General features: G+C 42.3%; 1 protein-coding gene across 1 annotated transcript in view; it reads right to left on the bottom strand.

Annotated features, from left to right (window-relative positions):
- Positions 1 to 20,487, bottom strand: part of MEI4 (meiotic double-stranded break formation protein 4) — a 240,002-nt gene that overhangs the window by 184,899 nt on the left and 34,616 nt on the right. Inside the window, exon 2 of the mRNA XM_055534844.1 lies at positions 15,243 to 15,488. Within this exon, the coding sequence (XP_055390819.1) occupies positions 15,243 to 15,488 (246 nt within the window). The remainder of the gene's footprint in view (positions 1 to 15,242; positions 15,489 to 20,487) is intronic.

Here is a 20,487-nt window from a genome sequence, read left to right as displayed (position 1 = left end):
ACAGAGGCAAAATGGGTGGCAGACAACCTATAGGGTGTTCCTGTAATATTCAAAGAGAAATAATGTTTTGCAGAAAATAGAGAACTCACAGGGCTCCCAGTGGAAAGAGAAGAACATTGAAAATTATAGGATTGAGAAATGAGAACAAAAGAATCAAAATGAGACTAGAATTTTTAATAACAGTATATAGAGAGGATGGCTTCCCTGGTAGCTCAGATGTTAAAGAATCTGCCTGCAATGCAGGAGACCCTGGTTCGATCCCTGGCTCAAGAAGATCCCCTGGAGAAGGAAATGGCAACCCACTCCAGTATTCTTGCCTGGAGAATTTCATCAACAGAGGAGCCTGGTGAGCTATAGTCCATGGGATTGCAAAGAGTCTGACACAACTGAGTGATGAACACTTTCACATAGAGAGGGTAGAGAATTAAAATCTAGTTCCATTGATGTAACTGCCAAAACAATGACAGAGGGTAACAGCTAGACTCCCACAGAATGTTCCAAGACTCCTAACAGAATCAGACTGCCAGGCCTGCTGCACACTGAGGAACTCAAACTTTTGCTGCTGAACTGAACCAAGAATATGGCAATTATGTCAATCATTCTGCTTTACTACACGAGAAAGAAAAACTTACACACACCCTGAAACCTTTGTTCTTTCCCACTGGAATAACCTGCTAAAAAGCTAGATCCAGGTGTCTTTGCCAGACAGAATTAGGCAATAAAATTCTCAAGTCAACAAAAATACGGAAAGCAAGACACTTAAGTTCTTCTGCTGTTAAGGAATCAATGACAACTCCCACGAGCCTCTCAAGCCAGTGAAGAAAATCAGTATTTATCTTCTGCATGTCAGGAAGCTTGGGGCTAAGCGCTCCTCATTAAACCTCACCACTGCCTATCATTGCCCTCCATCTCCTCCTTTCACAGAGGAGGAAAGTGAGTCTCATAGGAGGTAAGTGACTTTCCCAAAGAAACTGAGCTAATGTTAGCAGAGCTGAGACTCAATCCAGATTCCTCTAACTCCAAATCCATGCTACTACCAATAAGCTTTCCACCTCCAGAACTGGTCCTCAGCAACCCTTCCCAACCCCAGCAATAATACCTCTTCTCCCTCTGTTAGTTCTTGTTTCATTCATTTTTATATGTTCATTCTTAAATTAATCATCAAGTACCTACTGAGTACTAGCCTTGGATATGACCACTCGTTAAGTGTTCAAGTATTTTATATGAAGCATGGTGCTCCTAGGCATTGCCATTTCTCTTATCCAAACATGTCAGAATAGATGTAAAAATCACATCACTTTCACTTACTTCCATATCATAAATTCATGATGCTTAAATCATTAGAACTCAGTATCTCCTACCTTCCAGTAAATACTGAAGATTTGAGCTAGTTGGGGGAAAAAAAATTACTTCAGAACTATGCAAAAGCTAATATCCTAATTATTTAAGTAATTTTAGTAGCTGAGAATTATTGGTAAAGTTGTCAACAACATTAAAAGCAGAGCACATGAATGAAGACCATGCTGCTAGTTTATAGTGTAATTTTAAATAAAACATTATGAAATGTGTGCATATATATCAGGAATCCTATTAATTAATATTTATTTATAAATCATGCAATAATAAGAACCTCTGCATCAATTGGTACAGGGTTTCTCAGAAATATATCACAGATTGTTGAAAAAATTCCACCTCCAAATATAAGTAAAAGAAGGCATGACCCTTGATTCTTTCCAAAGAGGTATCTTAACCCACCATGGACTGTGGAGTATTACTGCTAATTCAAGGACCCTGAACAGTTCAGTAAATACAGCAATAAGCCAAGAAGAAGCATTTTAAAAGCATATCACATAGACTGTTCAATAAACCATATACTAAAGTGAGTAAATAATACTGAACCAAGAGCAGAAATACAAGTATTTCCTAATTTTTAAAATGATATGCCTTTGGGATACTGCCAGGAGAAACATCAATAATCTCAAAGACTCAGATGACACCACCTTATGGCAGAAAGCAAAGAAATAAAGAGCCTCTTGAGGAAAGTGAGGATGGAGAGTGAAAAAGCTGGCATAAAATTCAACATTCAAAAACGAAGATCATGGCATCCAGTTCCATTACTTCATGGAAAACAGATGGGAAAACAATGCAAAGAGTGAGAGACTATTTTCTTGGGCTCCAAAATCACTGCAGCCATGAAATTAAAAGATTCTTGCTCCTTGGAAGGAAAGTTATGACCAACCTAGACAGTATATTCAAAAGCAGAGACATTACTTTGCCAATAGAGGTCCATCTAGTCAAAGCTATGGTTTTTCCTGTGGTCATGTATGGATGTGAGAGTTGGACCATAAAGAAAGCTGAGCGCCAAAGAATTGATGCTTTTGAACTGTGGTGTTGGAGAAGACTCTTGAGAGTCCCTTGGACTGCAAGGACATCCAACCAGTCCATCCTAAAGGAGATCAGTCCTAATTATTCACTGGAAGGACTGATGCTGAAGCTGAAATGCCAATATTTTGGCCACCTGATGCAAAGAACTGACTCACTGGAAAAGACCCTGATGCTGGGAAAGACTGAAGACAGGAGGAGAAGGGGACGACAGAGGACGAGATGGTTGGATGGCATCACCGACTCGATGGACATGAGTTTGAGCAAGCTCTGGGAGTTGGTGATGGACAGGGAGGCCTGGCGTGCTTCAGTCCACGGGGTCACAAAGAGTCAGACACAACTGAGCGACTAACTGAACTGAACTGCTTTTAGCTTCTAAAAGAGGCTATCTATTACAACTCCCTATCCTTACAGAATAAAGAAAAGAAGCTTGGAAAAAAGCCATTTCATTTAATAGTGGCTCACGATTCATACAAAAGGGCTTGTGCTCCCCACCAAGGGCCCAGGTGCGACTTTAGTCAGGCCACCAGCACCAGACATGTGCACAGGCAACGGAGAGCCCTTCCCACAGCTGCTCACCCGCCATCCCCACCGCCAGTGCCGTCCATGCTCCCAAAACTCATACTTAGAGCAGATTACTGTGGACTAACTCTACCACCAGGTACCTCCCCCGTAGGGTTTATATCAGTGTGTCCACTCTTTCTAGGCCTTAACTGCAGCCTTCTACAGAGGGTACTCCAAGAAGGCAAGGGGATTAAAACTATGTGGGCTTAACCATGAAAACTGGAAACAAGGGCATTTGGGTTGAATACAGAAAATAAAAGTTGGCCTTAAAGCAGTGTTTCTCAATCCTGGCCCTACTTCAGAATAACGGAGGGACAGTCAAAGAATACGGATACCTCAGTTCAACCCCTGGAGATTTTGACATTGCTCATCTGGGGTGCAACCCAGGCCTCAGAATTTTTCACAGCTCCCAAGGGATTCGAATGCAGGTGCGGGATTTAAGACATTTCAAAATAAAAATAAATGTTGAAGTCATGTGTGCACATCTGACTGAAGGTACTTTCCTTTCTTCACACAGACCTGTGGGTACAAAAGGCCCAGGTGCAGATAGCACCGGCTGTGATCTCTGTGTACACCTGTGCACGACTAAGCGCTTCTTTAAAGAGAAGCTCCAGAGGGCCTGGAAAAGTGCAGCTTGCTGAGCCCCCGAGCCCTCTGGGCGGGCTCCGCTGGCTCCCTTGCCCTGCCAGACATCAGAGAGCTGTGCAGCCACACGGAGCAGCCACCAGCGTGGACTTGGCCTACTTCAGACCAGCTCCTGCTTGGAAATTACAGGTAAGACGAGAGGCCTTGTGGTTCACAGAGGAAAACCTCATCAGATGAGGATAAACACTATAAAATACCCAGGCAGAAGTAACTGCAGAGTTATTACAGACACAGCTATTAACAAAATTAGATATTAAATAAGCAAAATGCCACTGAATCTATGTGACCTGGATTGAAGAATAAGTACGTTCTACTACAAACTATTACTTCAGAGAAACAACAGACAAATCATGCTAACTTCTGGGTGAAAAAAGTATCTGTTATTTGAATAACAAGGGAGGGCAGAAGATGCTGAAATTCTGCATATTCTATTTCATTGATAATTCGAAAAACTCCAAATACAATGAAAGGCATACAGAAGGATCAGAGGCATTACTTAACTTTCTGCCAGTTACTTTTCCACCAAGTGGTCACCTTTCAACTTGCTACAGAATATTAACATTTTGTCTGTACTATATTTTACACATGAAACTTCAGAATTATTTCTGCTACAAAATCTTACAAGCCTAATTAGAGACAATAAATTAAGTATAAAGCCAAGAAATGGCTTTGAAAATCGACTGTGTATAAGATCTCACTGAATCAAGCACAGAGGGAGGGCACAAAAGCAACTGAATCTTTGTTCTCCGTGTGACTTATTAATTAAAAGAGGAATGAGGAAGGCTTAGACCTGCGCTTTGAAGCCATCAGAACCAGCCTGCTCTGGAAGCATTCTTTATCTTGTTTATGTCAAAACACAAAACCTGGCAGATGCGGTCTGAATGAATTAAAAACACACAGGCAGTATTTCTCTCTGATTCTGATAGCAATGGGAGAGACCAAAGAGAAGAAAAATTATCACATGTTTACCATGAAATAACTGACGATGTGAAAGAGTGGATCCGTGGGCGCTGGAAGCAGCTCCCTGCCTCAGAAGCCCGTCCACAACACACACCCAACAAGCACTCTAATCCATAAAACACAGATTCGGTCTTTACAATAACTTTAAGAAGTGTTTATAAGGAATTTAATTCTTTAAATTCTAGAAATGAGGTCTCTAAAACAGGAGGTTCAACTGAAAATGCAATGACTTACGTGCAGCAAAAGAAACGGAATAATGTTCTTCCTCCTGAATGAGGGTTGTGTCTCCATTTTTAATTTAGGAATTCATACAGCTTCACTTGTAATTCAGGTTAGCCGGTTTGCCTCTTAGAGCCACTCAGAATACAATGCAAGCGCCTGTGTTTATGGGGTACATGTGCAACAGACTTCACGATTCAGCGTCTTCTGTCTTGTTGCCTGCAACGTGCTGCTGCTGCTGCTGCTGTGTCGCTTCAGTCATGTCCGACTCTGTGCGACCCCATAGACGGCAGCCCACCAGGCTCTTCTGTCCCTGGGATTCTCCAGGCAAGAACACTGGAGTGGATTGCCATTTCCTTCTCCAATGCATGAAAGTGAAAAGTGAAAGTGAATACTTTTTGAAGGACTGGTATAACGCAATCAGAACTTAAGGGTTTCTACTGGCTTCTAAAATACTGTCTATTGATTCTCCTATGCAATATTTCCCCTACAATATATCTCCAAAATGACTTGAAACAGCTATAATAAATATTTTCCCCTGCAAAAATGGGGGTGGGGTGCCTTGGACAACTGTACATCTTATATACAGAGAATATGGCACATATACAGGATGGCACACAGGATGCTAATGAGGAAGATGGGGAGCAGGATGGAGTGAAGAGAAGAAAGGATAAAAAGGGAAGAGAGAAGTTCTAGAAGAAAAATCTACAATAACTCATTCCTTGGATTCCTATTATGTTTACCAATAACTTCACTGAACAGTACGGAATAGCATCAAACATGGCTGCTAGAGTCAGTTTAGTTCAGTTCAGTCGCTTAGTCACGTCCAGCTCTTTGCGACCCCATGAACCGCAGCACCCCAGACCTCCCTGTCCATCACCAACTCCAAGAGTCCACCCAAACCCATGTCCATCGAGTTGGTGATGCCATCCAACAATCTCATCCTCTGTCATCCCCTTCTCCTCCTGCCCTCAATCTTTCCCAGCATCAGGGTCTTTTCCAATGAGTCAGCTCTTCCCATTAGGTGGCCAAAGTATTGGAGTTTCAGCTTCAACATCAGTCCTTCCAATGAATACCCAGGACTGATCTCCTTTACAATGGACTGGTTGGATCTCCTTGCAGTCCAAGGACTCTCAAGAGTCTTCTCCAACACCACAGTTCAGAAGTATCAATTCTTTGGCACTCAGCTTTCTTCACAGTCCAACTCTCACATCCATACATGACCACTGGAAAAACCATAGCGTTGGCTAGATGGACCTTTGTTGACCAAGTAATGTCTCGGCTTTTCAATATGCTATCTAGGTTGGTCATAACTTTCCTTCCAAGGAGTAAGCATCTTTTAATTTCATGGCTTCAGTCACCATCTGCAGTGATTTTGGAGCCCCCCAAAATAAAGTCAGCTACTGTTTCCACTGTTTCCCCATCTATTTGCCATGAAGTGATGGGACCGGATGCTACGATCTTCGTTTTCTGAATGTTGAGTTTTAAGCCAACTTTTTCACTGTCCTCTTTCACTTTCATCAAGAGGCTCTTTAGTTCTTCTTCACTTTCTGCCATAAGGGTGGTGTCATCTGCATATCTGAGGTTATTGATATTTCTCCCGGCAATCTTGATTCCAGCTTGTGCTTCCTCCAGCCCAGCGTTTCTCATGACATACTCTGCATATAAGTTAAATAAGCAGGGTGACAATATACAGCCTTGATGTACTCCTTTTCCTGTTTGGAACCAGTCTGTTAGTGTTAATGTCACTATTTTATCTTTGGTTCTTTTTCTCTACATTCTACTACCTGCCTCAGCTCAGTCAGGCTCTAAAGGAACTCTTCCTCAGTTCTTTAGTGACTCAGAGCCAAATATCATGGTATTAAGGAATCTTTCAGAGTCTTGCTCACAACTTCCTTCATGTGTGACAATCAGATGGCTTGACCCCTTTTCTGGAGAGATCTCATTACACTCTCTGAACACACATTTTAGGTTTCTGTGTTCAAGTCAGTGGTTTCAGTGGTTCTCAAACTTCAGTTTTCATTGGAATCACAGGGCCACAATATTAAGCCACAATATTCCATTAACGTCCCCACTCCAAACTACAGTCCACAGCTCTCCACCCGGATTCTCTTCACTGCACACTGAACTTGTCTAAAAAAAATTAATTTTAGGATGCTTAGTATCCAAGTATTAAATCCAGAATCCCTGAGGTAAGATCATCTTTCTAACAGAATCTTGACATTTGAAAACCAGAAGAAGGGTATTCAAAAAACATAAAACCTGTTTAAAAAAGATATATATATATAACCCTAAACGGAAAGACAAAATTAACATATGCTCCAGGTTAAACTATTCCAAATGCATTACAATTAGCGATGACCTAGGAATGCACACGTACTTTGGCCATTTTTAGCTTTTGTTCCACAGAGGGTCCATCGACATTGCCCCTCTTCACCTACTCTGTTCTGATTCCACTGCTGTGTGCACGCACGGCTCCCTCAGAGAAGCCCTGATCTTCACCCTACTGAGTGGGTCCCCTCCCTAGGAGGCTGGATCTCACTCTCTGATCCTCCTCCCATCACCACGGGGGTCTGGGAGATCTCCAGAAACGACAGATGAGCAAGGCCACTTTGTTCCAGGTATGAACACTCACATAAAACCCTCTCTAAACATGCTCATTCAGTAAATGTCACCAAAGTCCCCCTCCCTGTGAGGGACTGTGCTAATCTAGGAACACAGGAGCAATGGGAGAAAACACTCCCTGGAAGCATGGAGTGCAGGCCCGATGGAGAAGACAGGCTGATTCAACCATTTTAATTTTGTTCACAAACTCTGTGAACAGTACAGGATATTATCAGGAACCCCAGCAGGAGAATCTGTTCTAGTCATGGAAGGCAGTCGACGAAGGCAGAAGAGATTTTAAACCTACGTCAGCAGAGAAGACTGTATCACACAACTAGACCAAAAGGAGACCAAAAGGAACACATCCTCCAGAGAGAAACCACCTGCATAAAAGCTTGGTGCTGAGAGAGAACACGGTGGATGCAAGTTAAGTTGAAGAAAGTTTGCGCATCACAGAGCAGAACGAGGAGGGCATGGTGCGGAGGGGCTGGGCTGGGCTGGAAGCAAGTACTGTACTGCGGAGAGGCTCAGGGTCCATTTTATGGGGCGGGGACTTCACCCGAAAGTGAGTGAGAGGACCTGAGACCAGGCTGCGACGTGCACTTGAACACAACAAGGCTACGACCACAGACGTGGAGTCTGGTTGGAGATTTTTCAGACAAAACCGAGGCAGTGGTCATGGGGATGCAGAGGAGGGGAGGGAGTCCAGAGATGCCCAGCAAGTAGAGATGCCCCACTAGGGCACTGCCTGGACATGCCGGATGCCAGCCTGAAACCCAGCACAGGCTGCACCACGCAGTGAGACTGGAGCCTGGCACAGGGAGGACTGATGGTCTCCATCTGGAACAGGCCACGCTGGGGAATGCCCGGCTGCCCCACCCAAGCCCAGTCTCGGAAGCTCCTGGCTCCTCAGGCCCAGCCCCACACCAGAACTTGGCAGGTCCTCCTTACTATCTCCACAGTTCCTCTCAGAGCCGGCTCCTCTGATGATAAGGAAGGTACTCACATTCCTAACTCATCACCTTGTCTCTGTGAAAGCCATTCAATATCCTGAGCTTTTTCCAGCCTTGGCTTTAATATCTTTGTATGGTGACTGTCTCTAGTATCTAAAGTTTAATACAATTTTTATATATAATGAGTAAACCATTTCTAATGTACAATTATAAATGTATTATTTTTCAGGCTTTCCTCAGACTCCTCAAAATTATTCAGGCCACATTCTCTGCTATTTATATACATTATGCCTGTGTGTTTTAAATCACCTGCAATTTGAGGCAAACTCCCATTCTAACTATATTTGACAGTTTATATTACAAGAGCTTATAAGAAAGAAGTGCTTAGGCCTTCATTTTCTGTGCTCTTTCAGCATCTGTAACACAGGGAGGGCCCCAGAGTATAAATGCTGAGCCCACACTGCGTCTGCAAGTCTGCTATTTGCTGTGTCTCTCCGGTATGTGGTCTGCAACCAGGTGAGAAGGAAGGGACGGGGCAGAGGCTGGGCAGACAGGGCCAGCAGAGAGGCAGCCGGCAGCCAAGACGAGCCCCAGACTGGGTGCCTTGCTGACATCTGGCCCCTGCTCTGAGGCTCCCTCAGCATGACGAGTCCAGCTAAGAACCTCCGCTGGGATGCAGACTTACAGGAAACAAGACGCGGGATCTGCCTGGGGGAGGCAGAGGGTGGTGAGGGTTTGCTCCTCCAGATGTGAAGCAGTAAGGGGGAGTTAGACTAACTTGAGCAGAGGCAGCAAGAAGGACAAGGAGGCTCTAGAAGCCACCTGGCTGGGCCAGTTGTTTCCCAGAACCCACAGCCAGAAAGAGCCAAATTCAACCTAAACGGACAGCTGCCCTGCCCACCAGGCTCCCCAGCCCACAGCATGTGATACTGAAGCCACAGATGCCACGTACGTGCGTGCTCGGTCCTGTCTGACTCTTTGCCACCCCATGGACTTCAGCCCTCCAGGCTCCTCTGTCCATGGGATTCTCCAGGCAAGAATACTGGAGTGGCTTGCCATTTCCTCCTCCAGGGGATCTTCCCGACTCAGGGACTGAATCCAGGTCTCCTGGGTCTCCTGCATTGACTGGCAGATTCTTGACCACTGAACCCCCTGGCAAGCCATGAGCATTTATTATATAAACAGATACATCAATGAGTTAATTTGGTTTGACATTCTCCTACTTTCTTTTTACTTTGGCTTGTTGTTAGTCCAGTAACCTGTGTATCATTTATGAACATACTGAGTACTTAAATTTTAGGAGAAAAAGCATATATCTGACAGAGTGTCCATCTCCATTCTTCCTAGCAACTGTCCAGACACCCACTGCCTGCCCCATACTCTCACACACAGACACACTCTGATTTTAGATCTAAATCTGCTCATTGAAGTCTTAGGCCATTGTTTCCACTAATAATGTCTTGTGCCTGTCAACACGTTCCGTTCAAACCCTGGTCAACATTTAAGAACAGCTACTAACGTCTTCCTATCTAGTCTCTATGCTCTGGGTCTCCCTCACCTACCTACTCAAGTCCCAACTGAATCCTTACAACATCATAAGGCTATCATTTAACAGGAAGCTGTTGTATAGAACACAGTTTTTGCCTCTCTCTCATTTTCTCTCCTATAAATTAAGAAGATTCTTGGGGGAAAAAAGCAGCTCTCTAATTTGCTTGTTATCTCCCCCACTTCTCCACTCTTTAAGTTAGGATGAGCTCAGTTACAAGGAAGAGAATCCTAGTATAATAATGGCCTAAACCATCAGTTGCTCAGTGATGTCCAACTGTTTGCAACCCTATGGACTGAAGCCCTCCAGGTTGCTCTGTCCATGGAAGTGACCACTGTTTACCTTTGAAAAATTCCTAATAACTTCACCCTAGAGTTGCTTTGGTTACTCAGCAATGACAAGAAGGACCAAGGCTCTTCTTATCCTCCTGCTTCATCACCCTTACCATGCTGACATAATTTTTTCAGTATTGCCTCATGGCTGTAATGTGGCTGTCACAGTTCGACGTATCTCATCTTCACGTGGCAGCACCCATGCGGGAAGCAAGCAGCTGAGGTAAAAACATTTTAAAGTTTGTATCATTCATGGACTTCAATCTCTTTATACAAAGTAACAAATATTTATCAAAAGCTCCAAAGATTCTCTTTTAGTTTCCATCCATCCCTGTCCAACCTTAGGACCATACTGGCAAAACAAGTCTAAGCCTTTCACAGATGAACGCACTAGGCATGGGTGCATGTCTGCCAAATCAAAACTGTAGTATTTTAGAAAGGAAGAAGGAACCAGGCTACTGTGTAGGCAACCAAATTGTCTGCCACACATCACCTAGAAGGCTTTGAGAAAAGTGAAACTGGATATCCACATTACTTTGGTCCATCCCTCCTCCCTCCCTATCTCCCTATCCTTCTATGATCATGGCATCTGGTCCCATGCCGTGAGAATTTATTTTGGGGGGGGCTTTATTTTTGGGAGCTCCAAAATCACTGCAGATGGTGATTGCAGCCATGAAATTAAAAGACATTTATTTGCTCCTTGGAAGAAAAGCTATGACCAACCTAGACAGCATATTAAAAAGCAGAGACATTACTTTGCCAACAAAGGTCCGTCTAGTCAAGGCTATGGTTTTTCCAGTGGTCATGTATGGATGTGAGAGTTGGACTATAAAGAAAGCTGAGTGCCGAAGAATTGATGCTTTTGAACTGTGGTGTTGGAGAAGACTCTTGAGAGTCCCTTGGACTGCAAGGAGATCCAACCAGTCCATCCTAAAGGAAATCAGTCCTGAATATTCACTGGAAGGACTGATGCTGAAACTGAAGCTCCAGTACTTTGGCCACCTCATGCGAAGAGTTGACTCATTGGAAAAGACCCTGATGCTGGGAGGGATTGGGGGCAGGAGGAGAAGGGGACGACAGAGGATGAGATGGTTGGATGGCATCACCGACTCGATGGACGTGAGTTTGAGTAAACTCCGGGAGTTAGTGATGGACAGGGAGGCCTGGCGTGCTGCAGTCCATGGGGTTGCAAAGAGTCAGACACGACTGAGCAACTGAACTGAACCGAACTGATCCCCCTCCCTCCCTATCTCCCGACCCTTCTTTCCTCCCTTCCATCCTTCTGTTCTTCCTAACTTCCTTTAAGAACCTGTAGAAAAATAAATCTGAATAATGAAATAGACAAGTTCTTTAGATGCTGTATAAACCATATCATGCTCCTGATTTGTTTACTATGCCATTTCATCTCTGCCTTATTCAATTCTGGTTTTCTCAGTTGTTTCAGTGGATAGCTGATGCTATAAATTAAGTTCCCCAGTCTCTTGGTCAGGAAGCATTCCATTCACCGTTTATTGAGGGTCTGTGGTCCCTGAACACTGGAGAAAAGTTGCATGTATAAAGAAGCCCTAAAAACTCCAGACAGAAATATTTGACAACATAAATCACCTATATAATAGTGTGATTTTCAGGGCTGGCATTTTCTTAGAGCAAGGTATGTCAGTCTTTTCAATCATACATCTTTAAACACCAGCTACGTTCCTCCTTTATTTTCCTATCAATCTAATAACCCCCCTTGTAGTTTTTTTCCTTTTTCCCCTTAATAGTAAATATTTATCTGAATCTATCCATTTATTCCTCACTTTTCAAGTTTAAGCTAACAGATGGAGAGACAGATTACTCCCAAACATCTGTACTGAAATGCTTTACCTGCAACTCCTGATGTGAGCAAAAGAGATTTTAACTACATGATATTTGAAAACTTCTCTCGCAGGCACTGTAAGGAAAAGAGTCCAGACTAAAAACAAGTTATCACTGAGGTCCACTCACATCCCAAACAAATCACACACACACCACTGTCTTGGTGTTGTAAACAGACCCTCGATGGTAAACAACAGCTGGGTACTGTGGATGTTATAACATTCACAGTTCGGTATTAGTGGGAACTGCTACATATGTGCCATTATACCCATCACATAACTGTACAAAAAAGGTAAGATATATTGACTGTCTGCTATTCACAGATATTCTCAAAGAGACCACTGCATAGAAACCAGAGGGACTAAAATGTGGCTGTAAATCTTGTAACAGTATTTTTGCTCAGACAATAATGAGACTTTAGTTACACACAGATATTCAGTTCAGTTCAGTCGCTCAGTCATGCCTGACTCTTTGCAACCCCATGAACCGCAGCACGCCAGGCCTCCCTGTCCATCACCAACTCCCGGAGTCTACCCAAACCCATGTCCATTGAGTCCGTGATGCCATCCAATCACCTCATCCTGTCGTCCCCTTCTCATCCTGCCCTCAGTCTTTCCCAGCATTAGGGTCTTTTCAAATGAGTCAGCTCTTCATATCAGGTGGCCAAAGTATTGAAGTTTCAGCTTCAACATCAGTCCTTCCAATGAACACCCAGGACTGATCTCTTTTAGGATGGACTGGTTGGATCTCCTTGCAGTCCAAGGGACTCTCAAGAGTCTTCTCCAACACCAGAATTCAAAAGCATCAATTCTTCGGATATTAGTTGAGAGTTTTCCTGAAGTTAGCTGGTGCTGTTACCCACAGCAGGCACAGGTTCACTACACCTACGCATCCTCCCATGGCAGCCACACTCTTTCCACGGCTCCTTTTCTCTATCCACTCTGGAATGTTGGAACCTGCAGCCTCCCCATCAAAGCTCCACCCACCCTATAGCCTCACCCACAGTGACAAGGTCACTATCACTTAGATACCAATGGATCCTTGCTGTCAGTCTATATTTCCAGGCTGCTTATCCCCTCTGAGTTTTAGGACCCTACTTCTTTCCTTCTAGGTATATCTGCCTGGACTCAACCTTTTATCATATACCCTGATTTCTGTGTTCACTGTCTGGATTTAAAGCACTGCAGTCCATTCTAAAGGAGATCAGCCCTGGGTGTTCTTTGGAAGGAATGATCCTAAAGCTGAAACTCCAGTACTTTGGCTACCTCATGCGAAGAGTTGACTCACTGGAAAAGACTCTGATGCTGGGAGGGATTGGGGGCAGGAGGAGAAGGGGATGACAGAGGATGAGATGGCTGGATGGCATCACCAACTAGATGGACATGAGTCTGAGTGAACTCTGGGAGTTGGTGATGGACAGGGAGGCCTGGCGTGCTGCGATTCATGGGTTCTCAAAGTCAGACAGGACTGAGCGACTGAACTGAACTGAATCAACTTAATGAATTAGAGACCTCAACTGCCCTCCACACTCCAGCTGCCTTAACCCACTTTGAACTCATTCACAGAAGTCTCAAGTGCTTATTCTGGAAACATTCATTTTAGTTCTAATAATCACAGATCTAGCCCGACTCCTTACTCTTCATGTGGCCTTAGGTAAACCCTTTCAGAACCTGCCTCCTTGCTTCCCATCACGGCCCACATCAAAGCATCCTCTATGCTCCACTTCATTTGACGAACATGGATGAAGCACCTGCTGAGTCAGGCTTTGGGGTGGGTACTGAGTAGAGGGTGCTGAGCAAATCACAGACCCTCTACTCAGCAAAGCTGGACTTAAGTCAAGGAGATAAGGCAGGGACCACCTAAGCAAATAAGTATATAACCAACAAGGGGGTGTTTGGGTTAAAAAATAACTGCAGGGGGATGCATGTAGAGTGTTCACTGAGCAAGTATGGCTTAGAAAAAAGACCTCTACGAAGGGGAGAGGCAATCATATGTCAAACACCTGATCACAGCAGAGATTCACTGAAAGAAGAGCCCACAGAGGTCAGCAGGAAGCCCAAGGTGCCGAGAGCGCACGCGCTATGCAGGAAAGCAGAGGTGACATCATGGCGACGTCACCACCAGTGGGAATCTGGTGCGAGGCACAACGGGGAGTCAGGAAAAGGTTTCTGGCAAAGGAGTAAGATGATCTGATTTACATTTTCAACAAATCACCAAAATTAAGTTTTACTATCACAATATGAGGGTCATCCCTCTGAGTCAAGAAGGTGAAGGGATCCTGAGGAAGGAGCTGCCCATGTGCTCTGGTATGTCCCGGGGGGTGCCCATTTTCCCTGCCATTCTCAGGTCATTCTTATAGCCCCCCTTTCACTCTCTCATTGGGGTCTTAAGGGAACCACCCTGGCCAACTCACTGCAGGGATATTCTTCAGGCTGACACCCAGAGTCTTTCCAAGCCTGCTCCCCATCAGATCTTCACCTCACAGTGTCCTGGGCTCTGGAATACAAAACTGGCCTGCTGGACGGGACATGGATTATCCCTGCTGCCCTGGCTCTTGTTCCTACTTCTGACCACAGGCTCTGATCACCTCACTAACAGACAGACCCTTGAGGGCCCAGAGCCGAGGAGCCTCTCCAAGAACCAGAAAAATGAATGGCTTCCTTTTCTGCACTTTCTCTATGGTAACATTCATCACAACTAGGTTCGTTATCTTAGGTCTGCTTTCTCTGCTAGAATGGTTGGTACTTCATGGTAAAGGCAGTAGCTTTCCTGTGTATTTCTGGGTCCTCGCCACCCACTGCACACCTGGTCCAGAGGTGGGACTTGATACAGGACTGCTAGACAAATTATGCAATGTAAAAGCAACATATAATACAGAGTAAGATATAAGGATGAACAAGATTTTAAAATTAATTTCTCCAGGAGGCTTAAAGCAGTATTGCCTTCATCTCTAGACAATTTTCAGTCTCTAACTTCAGCCTCATCCATTAGAAAGTGACAACAAGCTATTTTTTTTTTTTTTACTTTTAATAAATGACTAGAAGCAAACAATCTTTATAGTGCAAGAAGAAGTCTAATTTTAGGAAACCGAACAACTTGAGTGTTTTGGTAATGAGTTTCTAAGTAACTGTGAAGCTGACATAAAACAGATTGACACATCCCCAAGTTACATCCACTCACCACTCTTAAATGATCCTGAAAAAATCCTGCTCAGGAGAAGTTTCTGACGTAATTGTAGAACTTCAGCTTCCAAGGCTTTGACTTTTGATCTCCACCTTGATTCCTGCCCGGACACCATCTTCGCAAGATGCTCTGTGTATTCTCTGCTGCTTTTGTCTGCTGGTTTGGAGCGGATAATTGCCAAGGCCAGGGCCAGCTTTGAAGTTCTCAGATACCATGCTTGATTATCCATCTTGTTTTTTGTCCCTGTCATGTAATTAAAAAAAATAAAAAAGTTACAGAAATTCCTTTTAACTTTTACAGTACATTTCATTTGCTCAAAATTGATTGCATGGAATAACACTAATTAATAAGTTTACATTGGAAGCCATCTAACAGAACAATTTCTCAAGAAGTGAAGTCAGTGTGAAAAAAAAAATAAAACAGAATAAAAATGCAAACACATGCACATTAATTGTATTAAGATTCAAAGCAGTAGATCCAGATAACCTGACAAATCCTTGGACTGCAGAAAAACAGAGATTAATTCATTTAGTGGTTTCTAACCAGAGACACACATAGGAATCTCTGGAGGAGCTTTACACACACACACACACACACACACACACATAAATGCCTGGTCTCATCCCTCTAAAATTCTGATTCAGCAAATCTTGGATAGGACTGAGGCTTTTATATATTATAAAGAGTTCACTGAGTAATCAGAACCACTAACTTAAATCGTTCATTTAAATTTAAACCCTTCTCTCCTCTAATCCATCCTAAGCCCTGAAGTCCATGCTTCCCAACCCTGCATTCCTTTACCTCCTGTTTATATCTCTAACCAGGCCCCTCCAATCCATATTAAGAACAATCTTGCAAATATTTGCACCATTTAAGCTGTGACTCTGCCTTGAATCCACACCTCCAAAGATTTCCAACTGCCACCGTGAGCAAACTTTTCCAAACCAGCCCTGGACCACAGTCTAACCGTCAAGAGGACAACACAACACCGCATTCAGTGGCTCAGTCCCATCACCCCTTCTGAAGTATAAACCCCTGTGGACCTCCACCATGACTGAAAGAGTTTCAGGGCTTTGCACATAAAATGTGCGACATTAATATATTTAATCAGTGGTTGAAAAGAACAATGGTTCAGAAAATTCAGGACTTTAACTGCCACATCCACCTACTGACACAATGCCAAATTCTACATCTCAGACTTTGTTCCCATCAGTTTCTCAAGGCTATTCCTCCACTATAGTTGGATCTCAGTCATACAAATAGATGTACACAGTTCCAGGCCACTCACCTTCACATCTCTGCTCCTAAATTTTCCCAAATTATGATGCTCCAACTCTTAGAGCTGCCAAGGCCCTGTGTACACCTTTCAAAGAACAGTGTATATACCCTCATATGAATCCAGTCTTACCGGATGTATGCCCTCCTCTACAATGATTACCTATCTGATATCCTACAAATTTTTACTGACAAAATACAATCTAACAGGTAACATAATGATGTTTTATTATAATCAGAGATGAACACAAGAATGTATATATATATATATATATATAGTATATATAAAATATAATGTATATTATAGGAATATTTATAGTATCTAAAATTGGGCAATCAAATAGTTAAGTAAATAATGGTATATTGTACAAATAATTACATATCCATTCTGTACTGGAAGAAATATTTTTATTATTAGCACATGGTGTTAACAATGTACTGAGTGGAAAAAACAGTGAGTTCACAAAATTATACATATAATAGGTTGCTCTTAATTATGTGTAAAATTGGGAATACAAAAATTAAACAGGACTCCTCTCTACTGGAGAATTATTACTGATTTTTCCATATTTCTCTAAATTTTCCTGATTTTCTACACTGAATACGTATCAAATTTTAATCAGAAAAACATTTCTAAAAGATGGATTTCTAAGAGCAAAGTACAGCTGCCATTTTCCCAACCTTTCACAGCTATGGAATGCACCACGGATTAGCTGCTGTTAAGATGGACAAACTAATGAGAGCTGTGGCCCCGCTTACTTTAGCCCTGGCATCAACCATCTCACTCGGCTGGCACGTCCTCCATCCGCTGTGCTGGCCACAGCGAGCAGACCATGCCTCTCAGCGCTTCTGAAAGGCGCCCTAGGCAGAGCGCACACAGGTGTGGACGCCGCTCCCTAAGGAAGGCTGACACGGGCAACAGTACTGATCACAGGAATAATAATAATAAGTGACCTGTGTAAAGTGTTTCTGTTAGAAAAGAATCTGACATTCAACTATGAATCATGGGAATCCAAATAATAAAAACACAGCAAACCCCTGTCATTTTGTGGAGATATTTAATTAATTGATTTAAGCAAGCTCAAGCTGATTAATTAAATGTTCTGATTTTTAAGTTATCTGATGAGATGTTAAGGGGCTTCCCTGGTGGCTCAGATGGTAAAGGATCTGCCTGCAATGCAAGAGACCCGGGTTCAATCCTTGGGTTGGGAAGATCCCCTGGAGAAGGGAATGGTTACCCACTCCAGTATTCTTGCCTGGAGAATTCCATGGACAGAGGAGCCTTGCCGGTTACAGTAAATGGAGTCGCAAAGAATCAGACATGACTGAGCAGCTAACACTTTCACTTTCATGTGATGTTAACAGTCTTAAAACCGTGCTGAGTATCAGTCAACAAAAAACGATCAAATTATAAAGTTGTCCTGGATCATATGTATACCACGGTCATTCTTCTAAACATTAATCAGAATGAAATGTACCACAATAAGCAGAATACAGTTCCCAATAGGTATCTTTGGTACTGACTTCCAGGGTAGAAATCACATTCAAAACACACACAGGCTACAACATATATCCAAACAAAGAAGGCTTTTATTAATAAACCCCTTCCTATGTCTTTAATTTTTTATATATGTATATTATAAACACATGCTTCTTTATTTTAGAATAGCATTCCTATCCTCAAAGTGCTATTTGCAAGGTGAAGGTAATTCTATTTCCCTTAAAATTTCATGGAGAAAAAGATAAGCTTCCTAGATATATCCTCTGTTTGTTTAACTGAGAGAAGAATTAGTAGTAATTTTCAGAAAGTCTTTTGTACATTCATTTTACATGCAAATAATTAGAGTAAATAATTAAAACGAACATTTAATGTTCCCCAAGAAGGTATTAAATGTCACTGAATTCTTAATAGCTTAAAATACAAAATTTTAACAGTCTTTTTAGAATAGCACATTTGATCAAATTGGCTTTCTTTTCTTGCATTTGGGAACAGTCCTTACCATAGCAAAGTTCCCCACAGGGTTACAGAAAAATCCTCTGACTTCTATTCTCTTTCAAGCATGAGTGCAGCAACAGCTACTCAATAAACAGTATTCTGGCAGTTTTTATCTACTCTGTATCTGCTGCCCCCATTTTCCCCTACTGAACTTAAATCTGTTATCAACTAACCAATTCTCCATACTGTCTAAACTGTTTTGAATTATAATCCTGAATTCTGAAGTTGGTTCACCTCCAAGATCACTGATGAAAATTCTATAAAGCAAAGAGCCCCAGGTCACTCATATATAAGAATAACTAGAGAACAATTCAGGAAAATATTTTCCTAATATGTACACAACATCTTCAAAATATTTATTCCCCTTTAGCTCAGCAATGCAAGTTCTAAAATGTTATCTTGAAGAAATGACCAGAACTACTGTACAACAGAACTTTATGCCCCTAGATGATGTACAGGATTACTCATAACTACCAAAAAGACAAAACAAAACTTGTCAGCAGCCTGAATATACACACAATAGAAACACATTAATTAAACTATCACATATTATAAAATTTAATTGAAAATGTTGAGAAAATTTAAAAGTATGGGAAACTATTCCCCACATGCTAACTACAAATGCAAATGTTACCTACTATATGCAAAACCACAAGGGGATAATACCTCACACCTGTCAGAGTTCCTATCATCAAAAAGAGCACAAACAACAAATGTTGGCTGATGGGTGGGAAAAAAAAGGCAACCCTTGTACACTGTTGGTGGTACTGTAAACTTGTACAGCCACTGTGGAATAGTATGAAAAAAAAAAGCTAAAAACAGAACTACCATGTGACCCAGCAGTTCCACTCCCAGGTATATATCCAAGAACACGAACAGTAATTTGAAAAGGCATCGTTATTATAATACCCAAGATATATGCAAAGAGCATCCTACTTGTCCATCAAGAGATGAACACATAAAGAAGATGTGGGGGTGTGTGTGTGTGTGTGTGTGTGTGTGTGTATAGACAAATAACATGGACTATTACTCAGCCATAAAAAAGGAAAAAAATGTGCAGTCTGCAGCAACATGGATGGACTTGGAAGGCACTGTGCTAAGTGAAGTAAGTCAAATAAAGACCAATGCTGCATGACATTACTCATATGTAGAATCAGAAAATACAACAAACCAGTGAATCTAACAAAAAAGGATGCAAGCTCACAGACAGAACAAACTAGTGTGGTGCACACCACTTGGGAGGAGAGACGGTATGGGGGAGGTACAAACTACTGGGTATAAGATCGGCTCAAGAATGTACTGTACAATGTGGGGACTGTACTCAATGTTTTGTAGTAACTGTAAATGGAATGTAACCTTTAAAATTGCATAAAAATAAGTATATTTTTAAAAAATTTAAAAAAGAGTAAATGCAATAAAGTCAGGGAAAAAAGAACAAAATCACACACATTAAACATGCTCAGAAATGTGTAACTCTCCAAGTGTTTTCAGAATTGAGGAAACACAGCCAAAGGTTGAGAATTCTGCCGCCTAGGTTTTCTAGTCTCCCCTCCTAACCAGCCTTGACCAAATTCTACTAATGAAATCAAGTCCCCCTGAAACCGAGTTCCCTTACTGAGTTTTTACTAATCTCTATCCAAATCTTTATTCCCTTTCTGGTGCACTCTGACCTCAATCCTATACTAACTGAACAATAACTAACCAGAGTCAGAGAACAAATAGTGTTATTGTCAATAACATTGTTAATATATTCAAATTCCCTAGTAGGTATGATCATTAACGTACAAACTCAGGTTGTTTCTCCTAACAGGCCTCTAAGCCATGGACCACTTGGCCAGATAACCACAAACCAGAGACATCCTGACCTCTGAAACTATTATTAAGGATTAAGAAATGTCACAAATCATTTCTCCAAAGAAGACATACAGATAGATAATAAACACATGAAAAGATACTCAACATCACTCACTA

The sequence above is a fragment of the Bubalus kerabau genome, chromosome 9 (assembly GCF_029407905.1).
Source record: "Bubalus kerabau isolate K-KA32 ecotype Philippines breed swamp buffalo chromosome 9, PCC_UOA_SB_1v2, whole genome shotgun sequence".
In the NCBI taxonomy this organism is placed as follows: Eukaryota; Metazoa; Chordata; class Mammalia; order Artiodactyla; family Bovidae; genus Bubalus; species Bubalus kerabau.
Note: the sequence above shows the minus strand (reverse complement) of the source record. Positions and strands in the feature narration are given on the sequence as shown.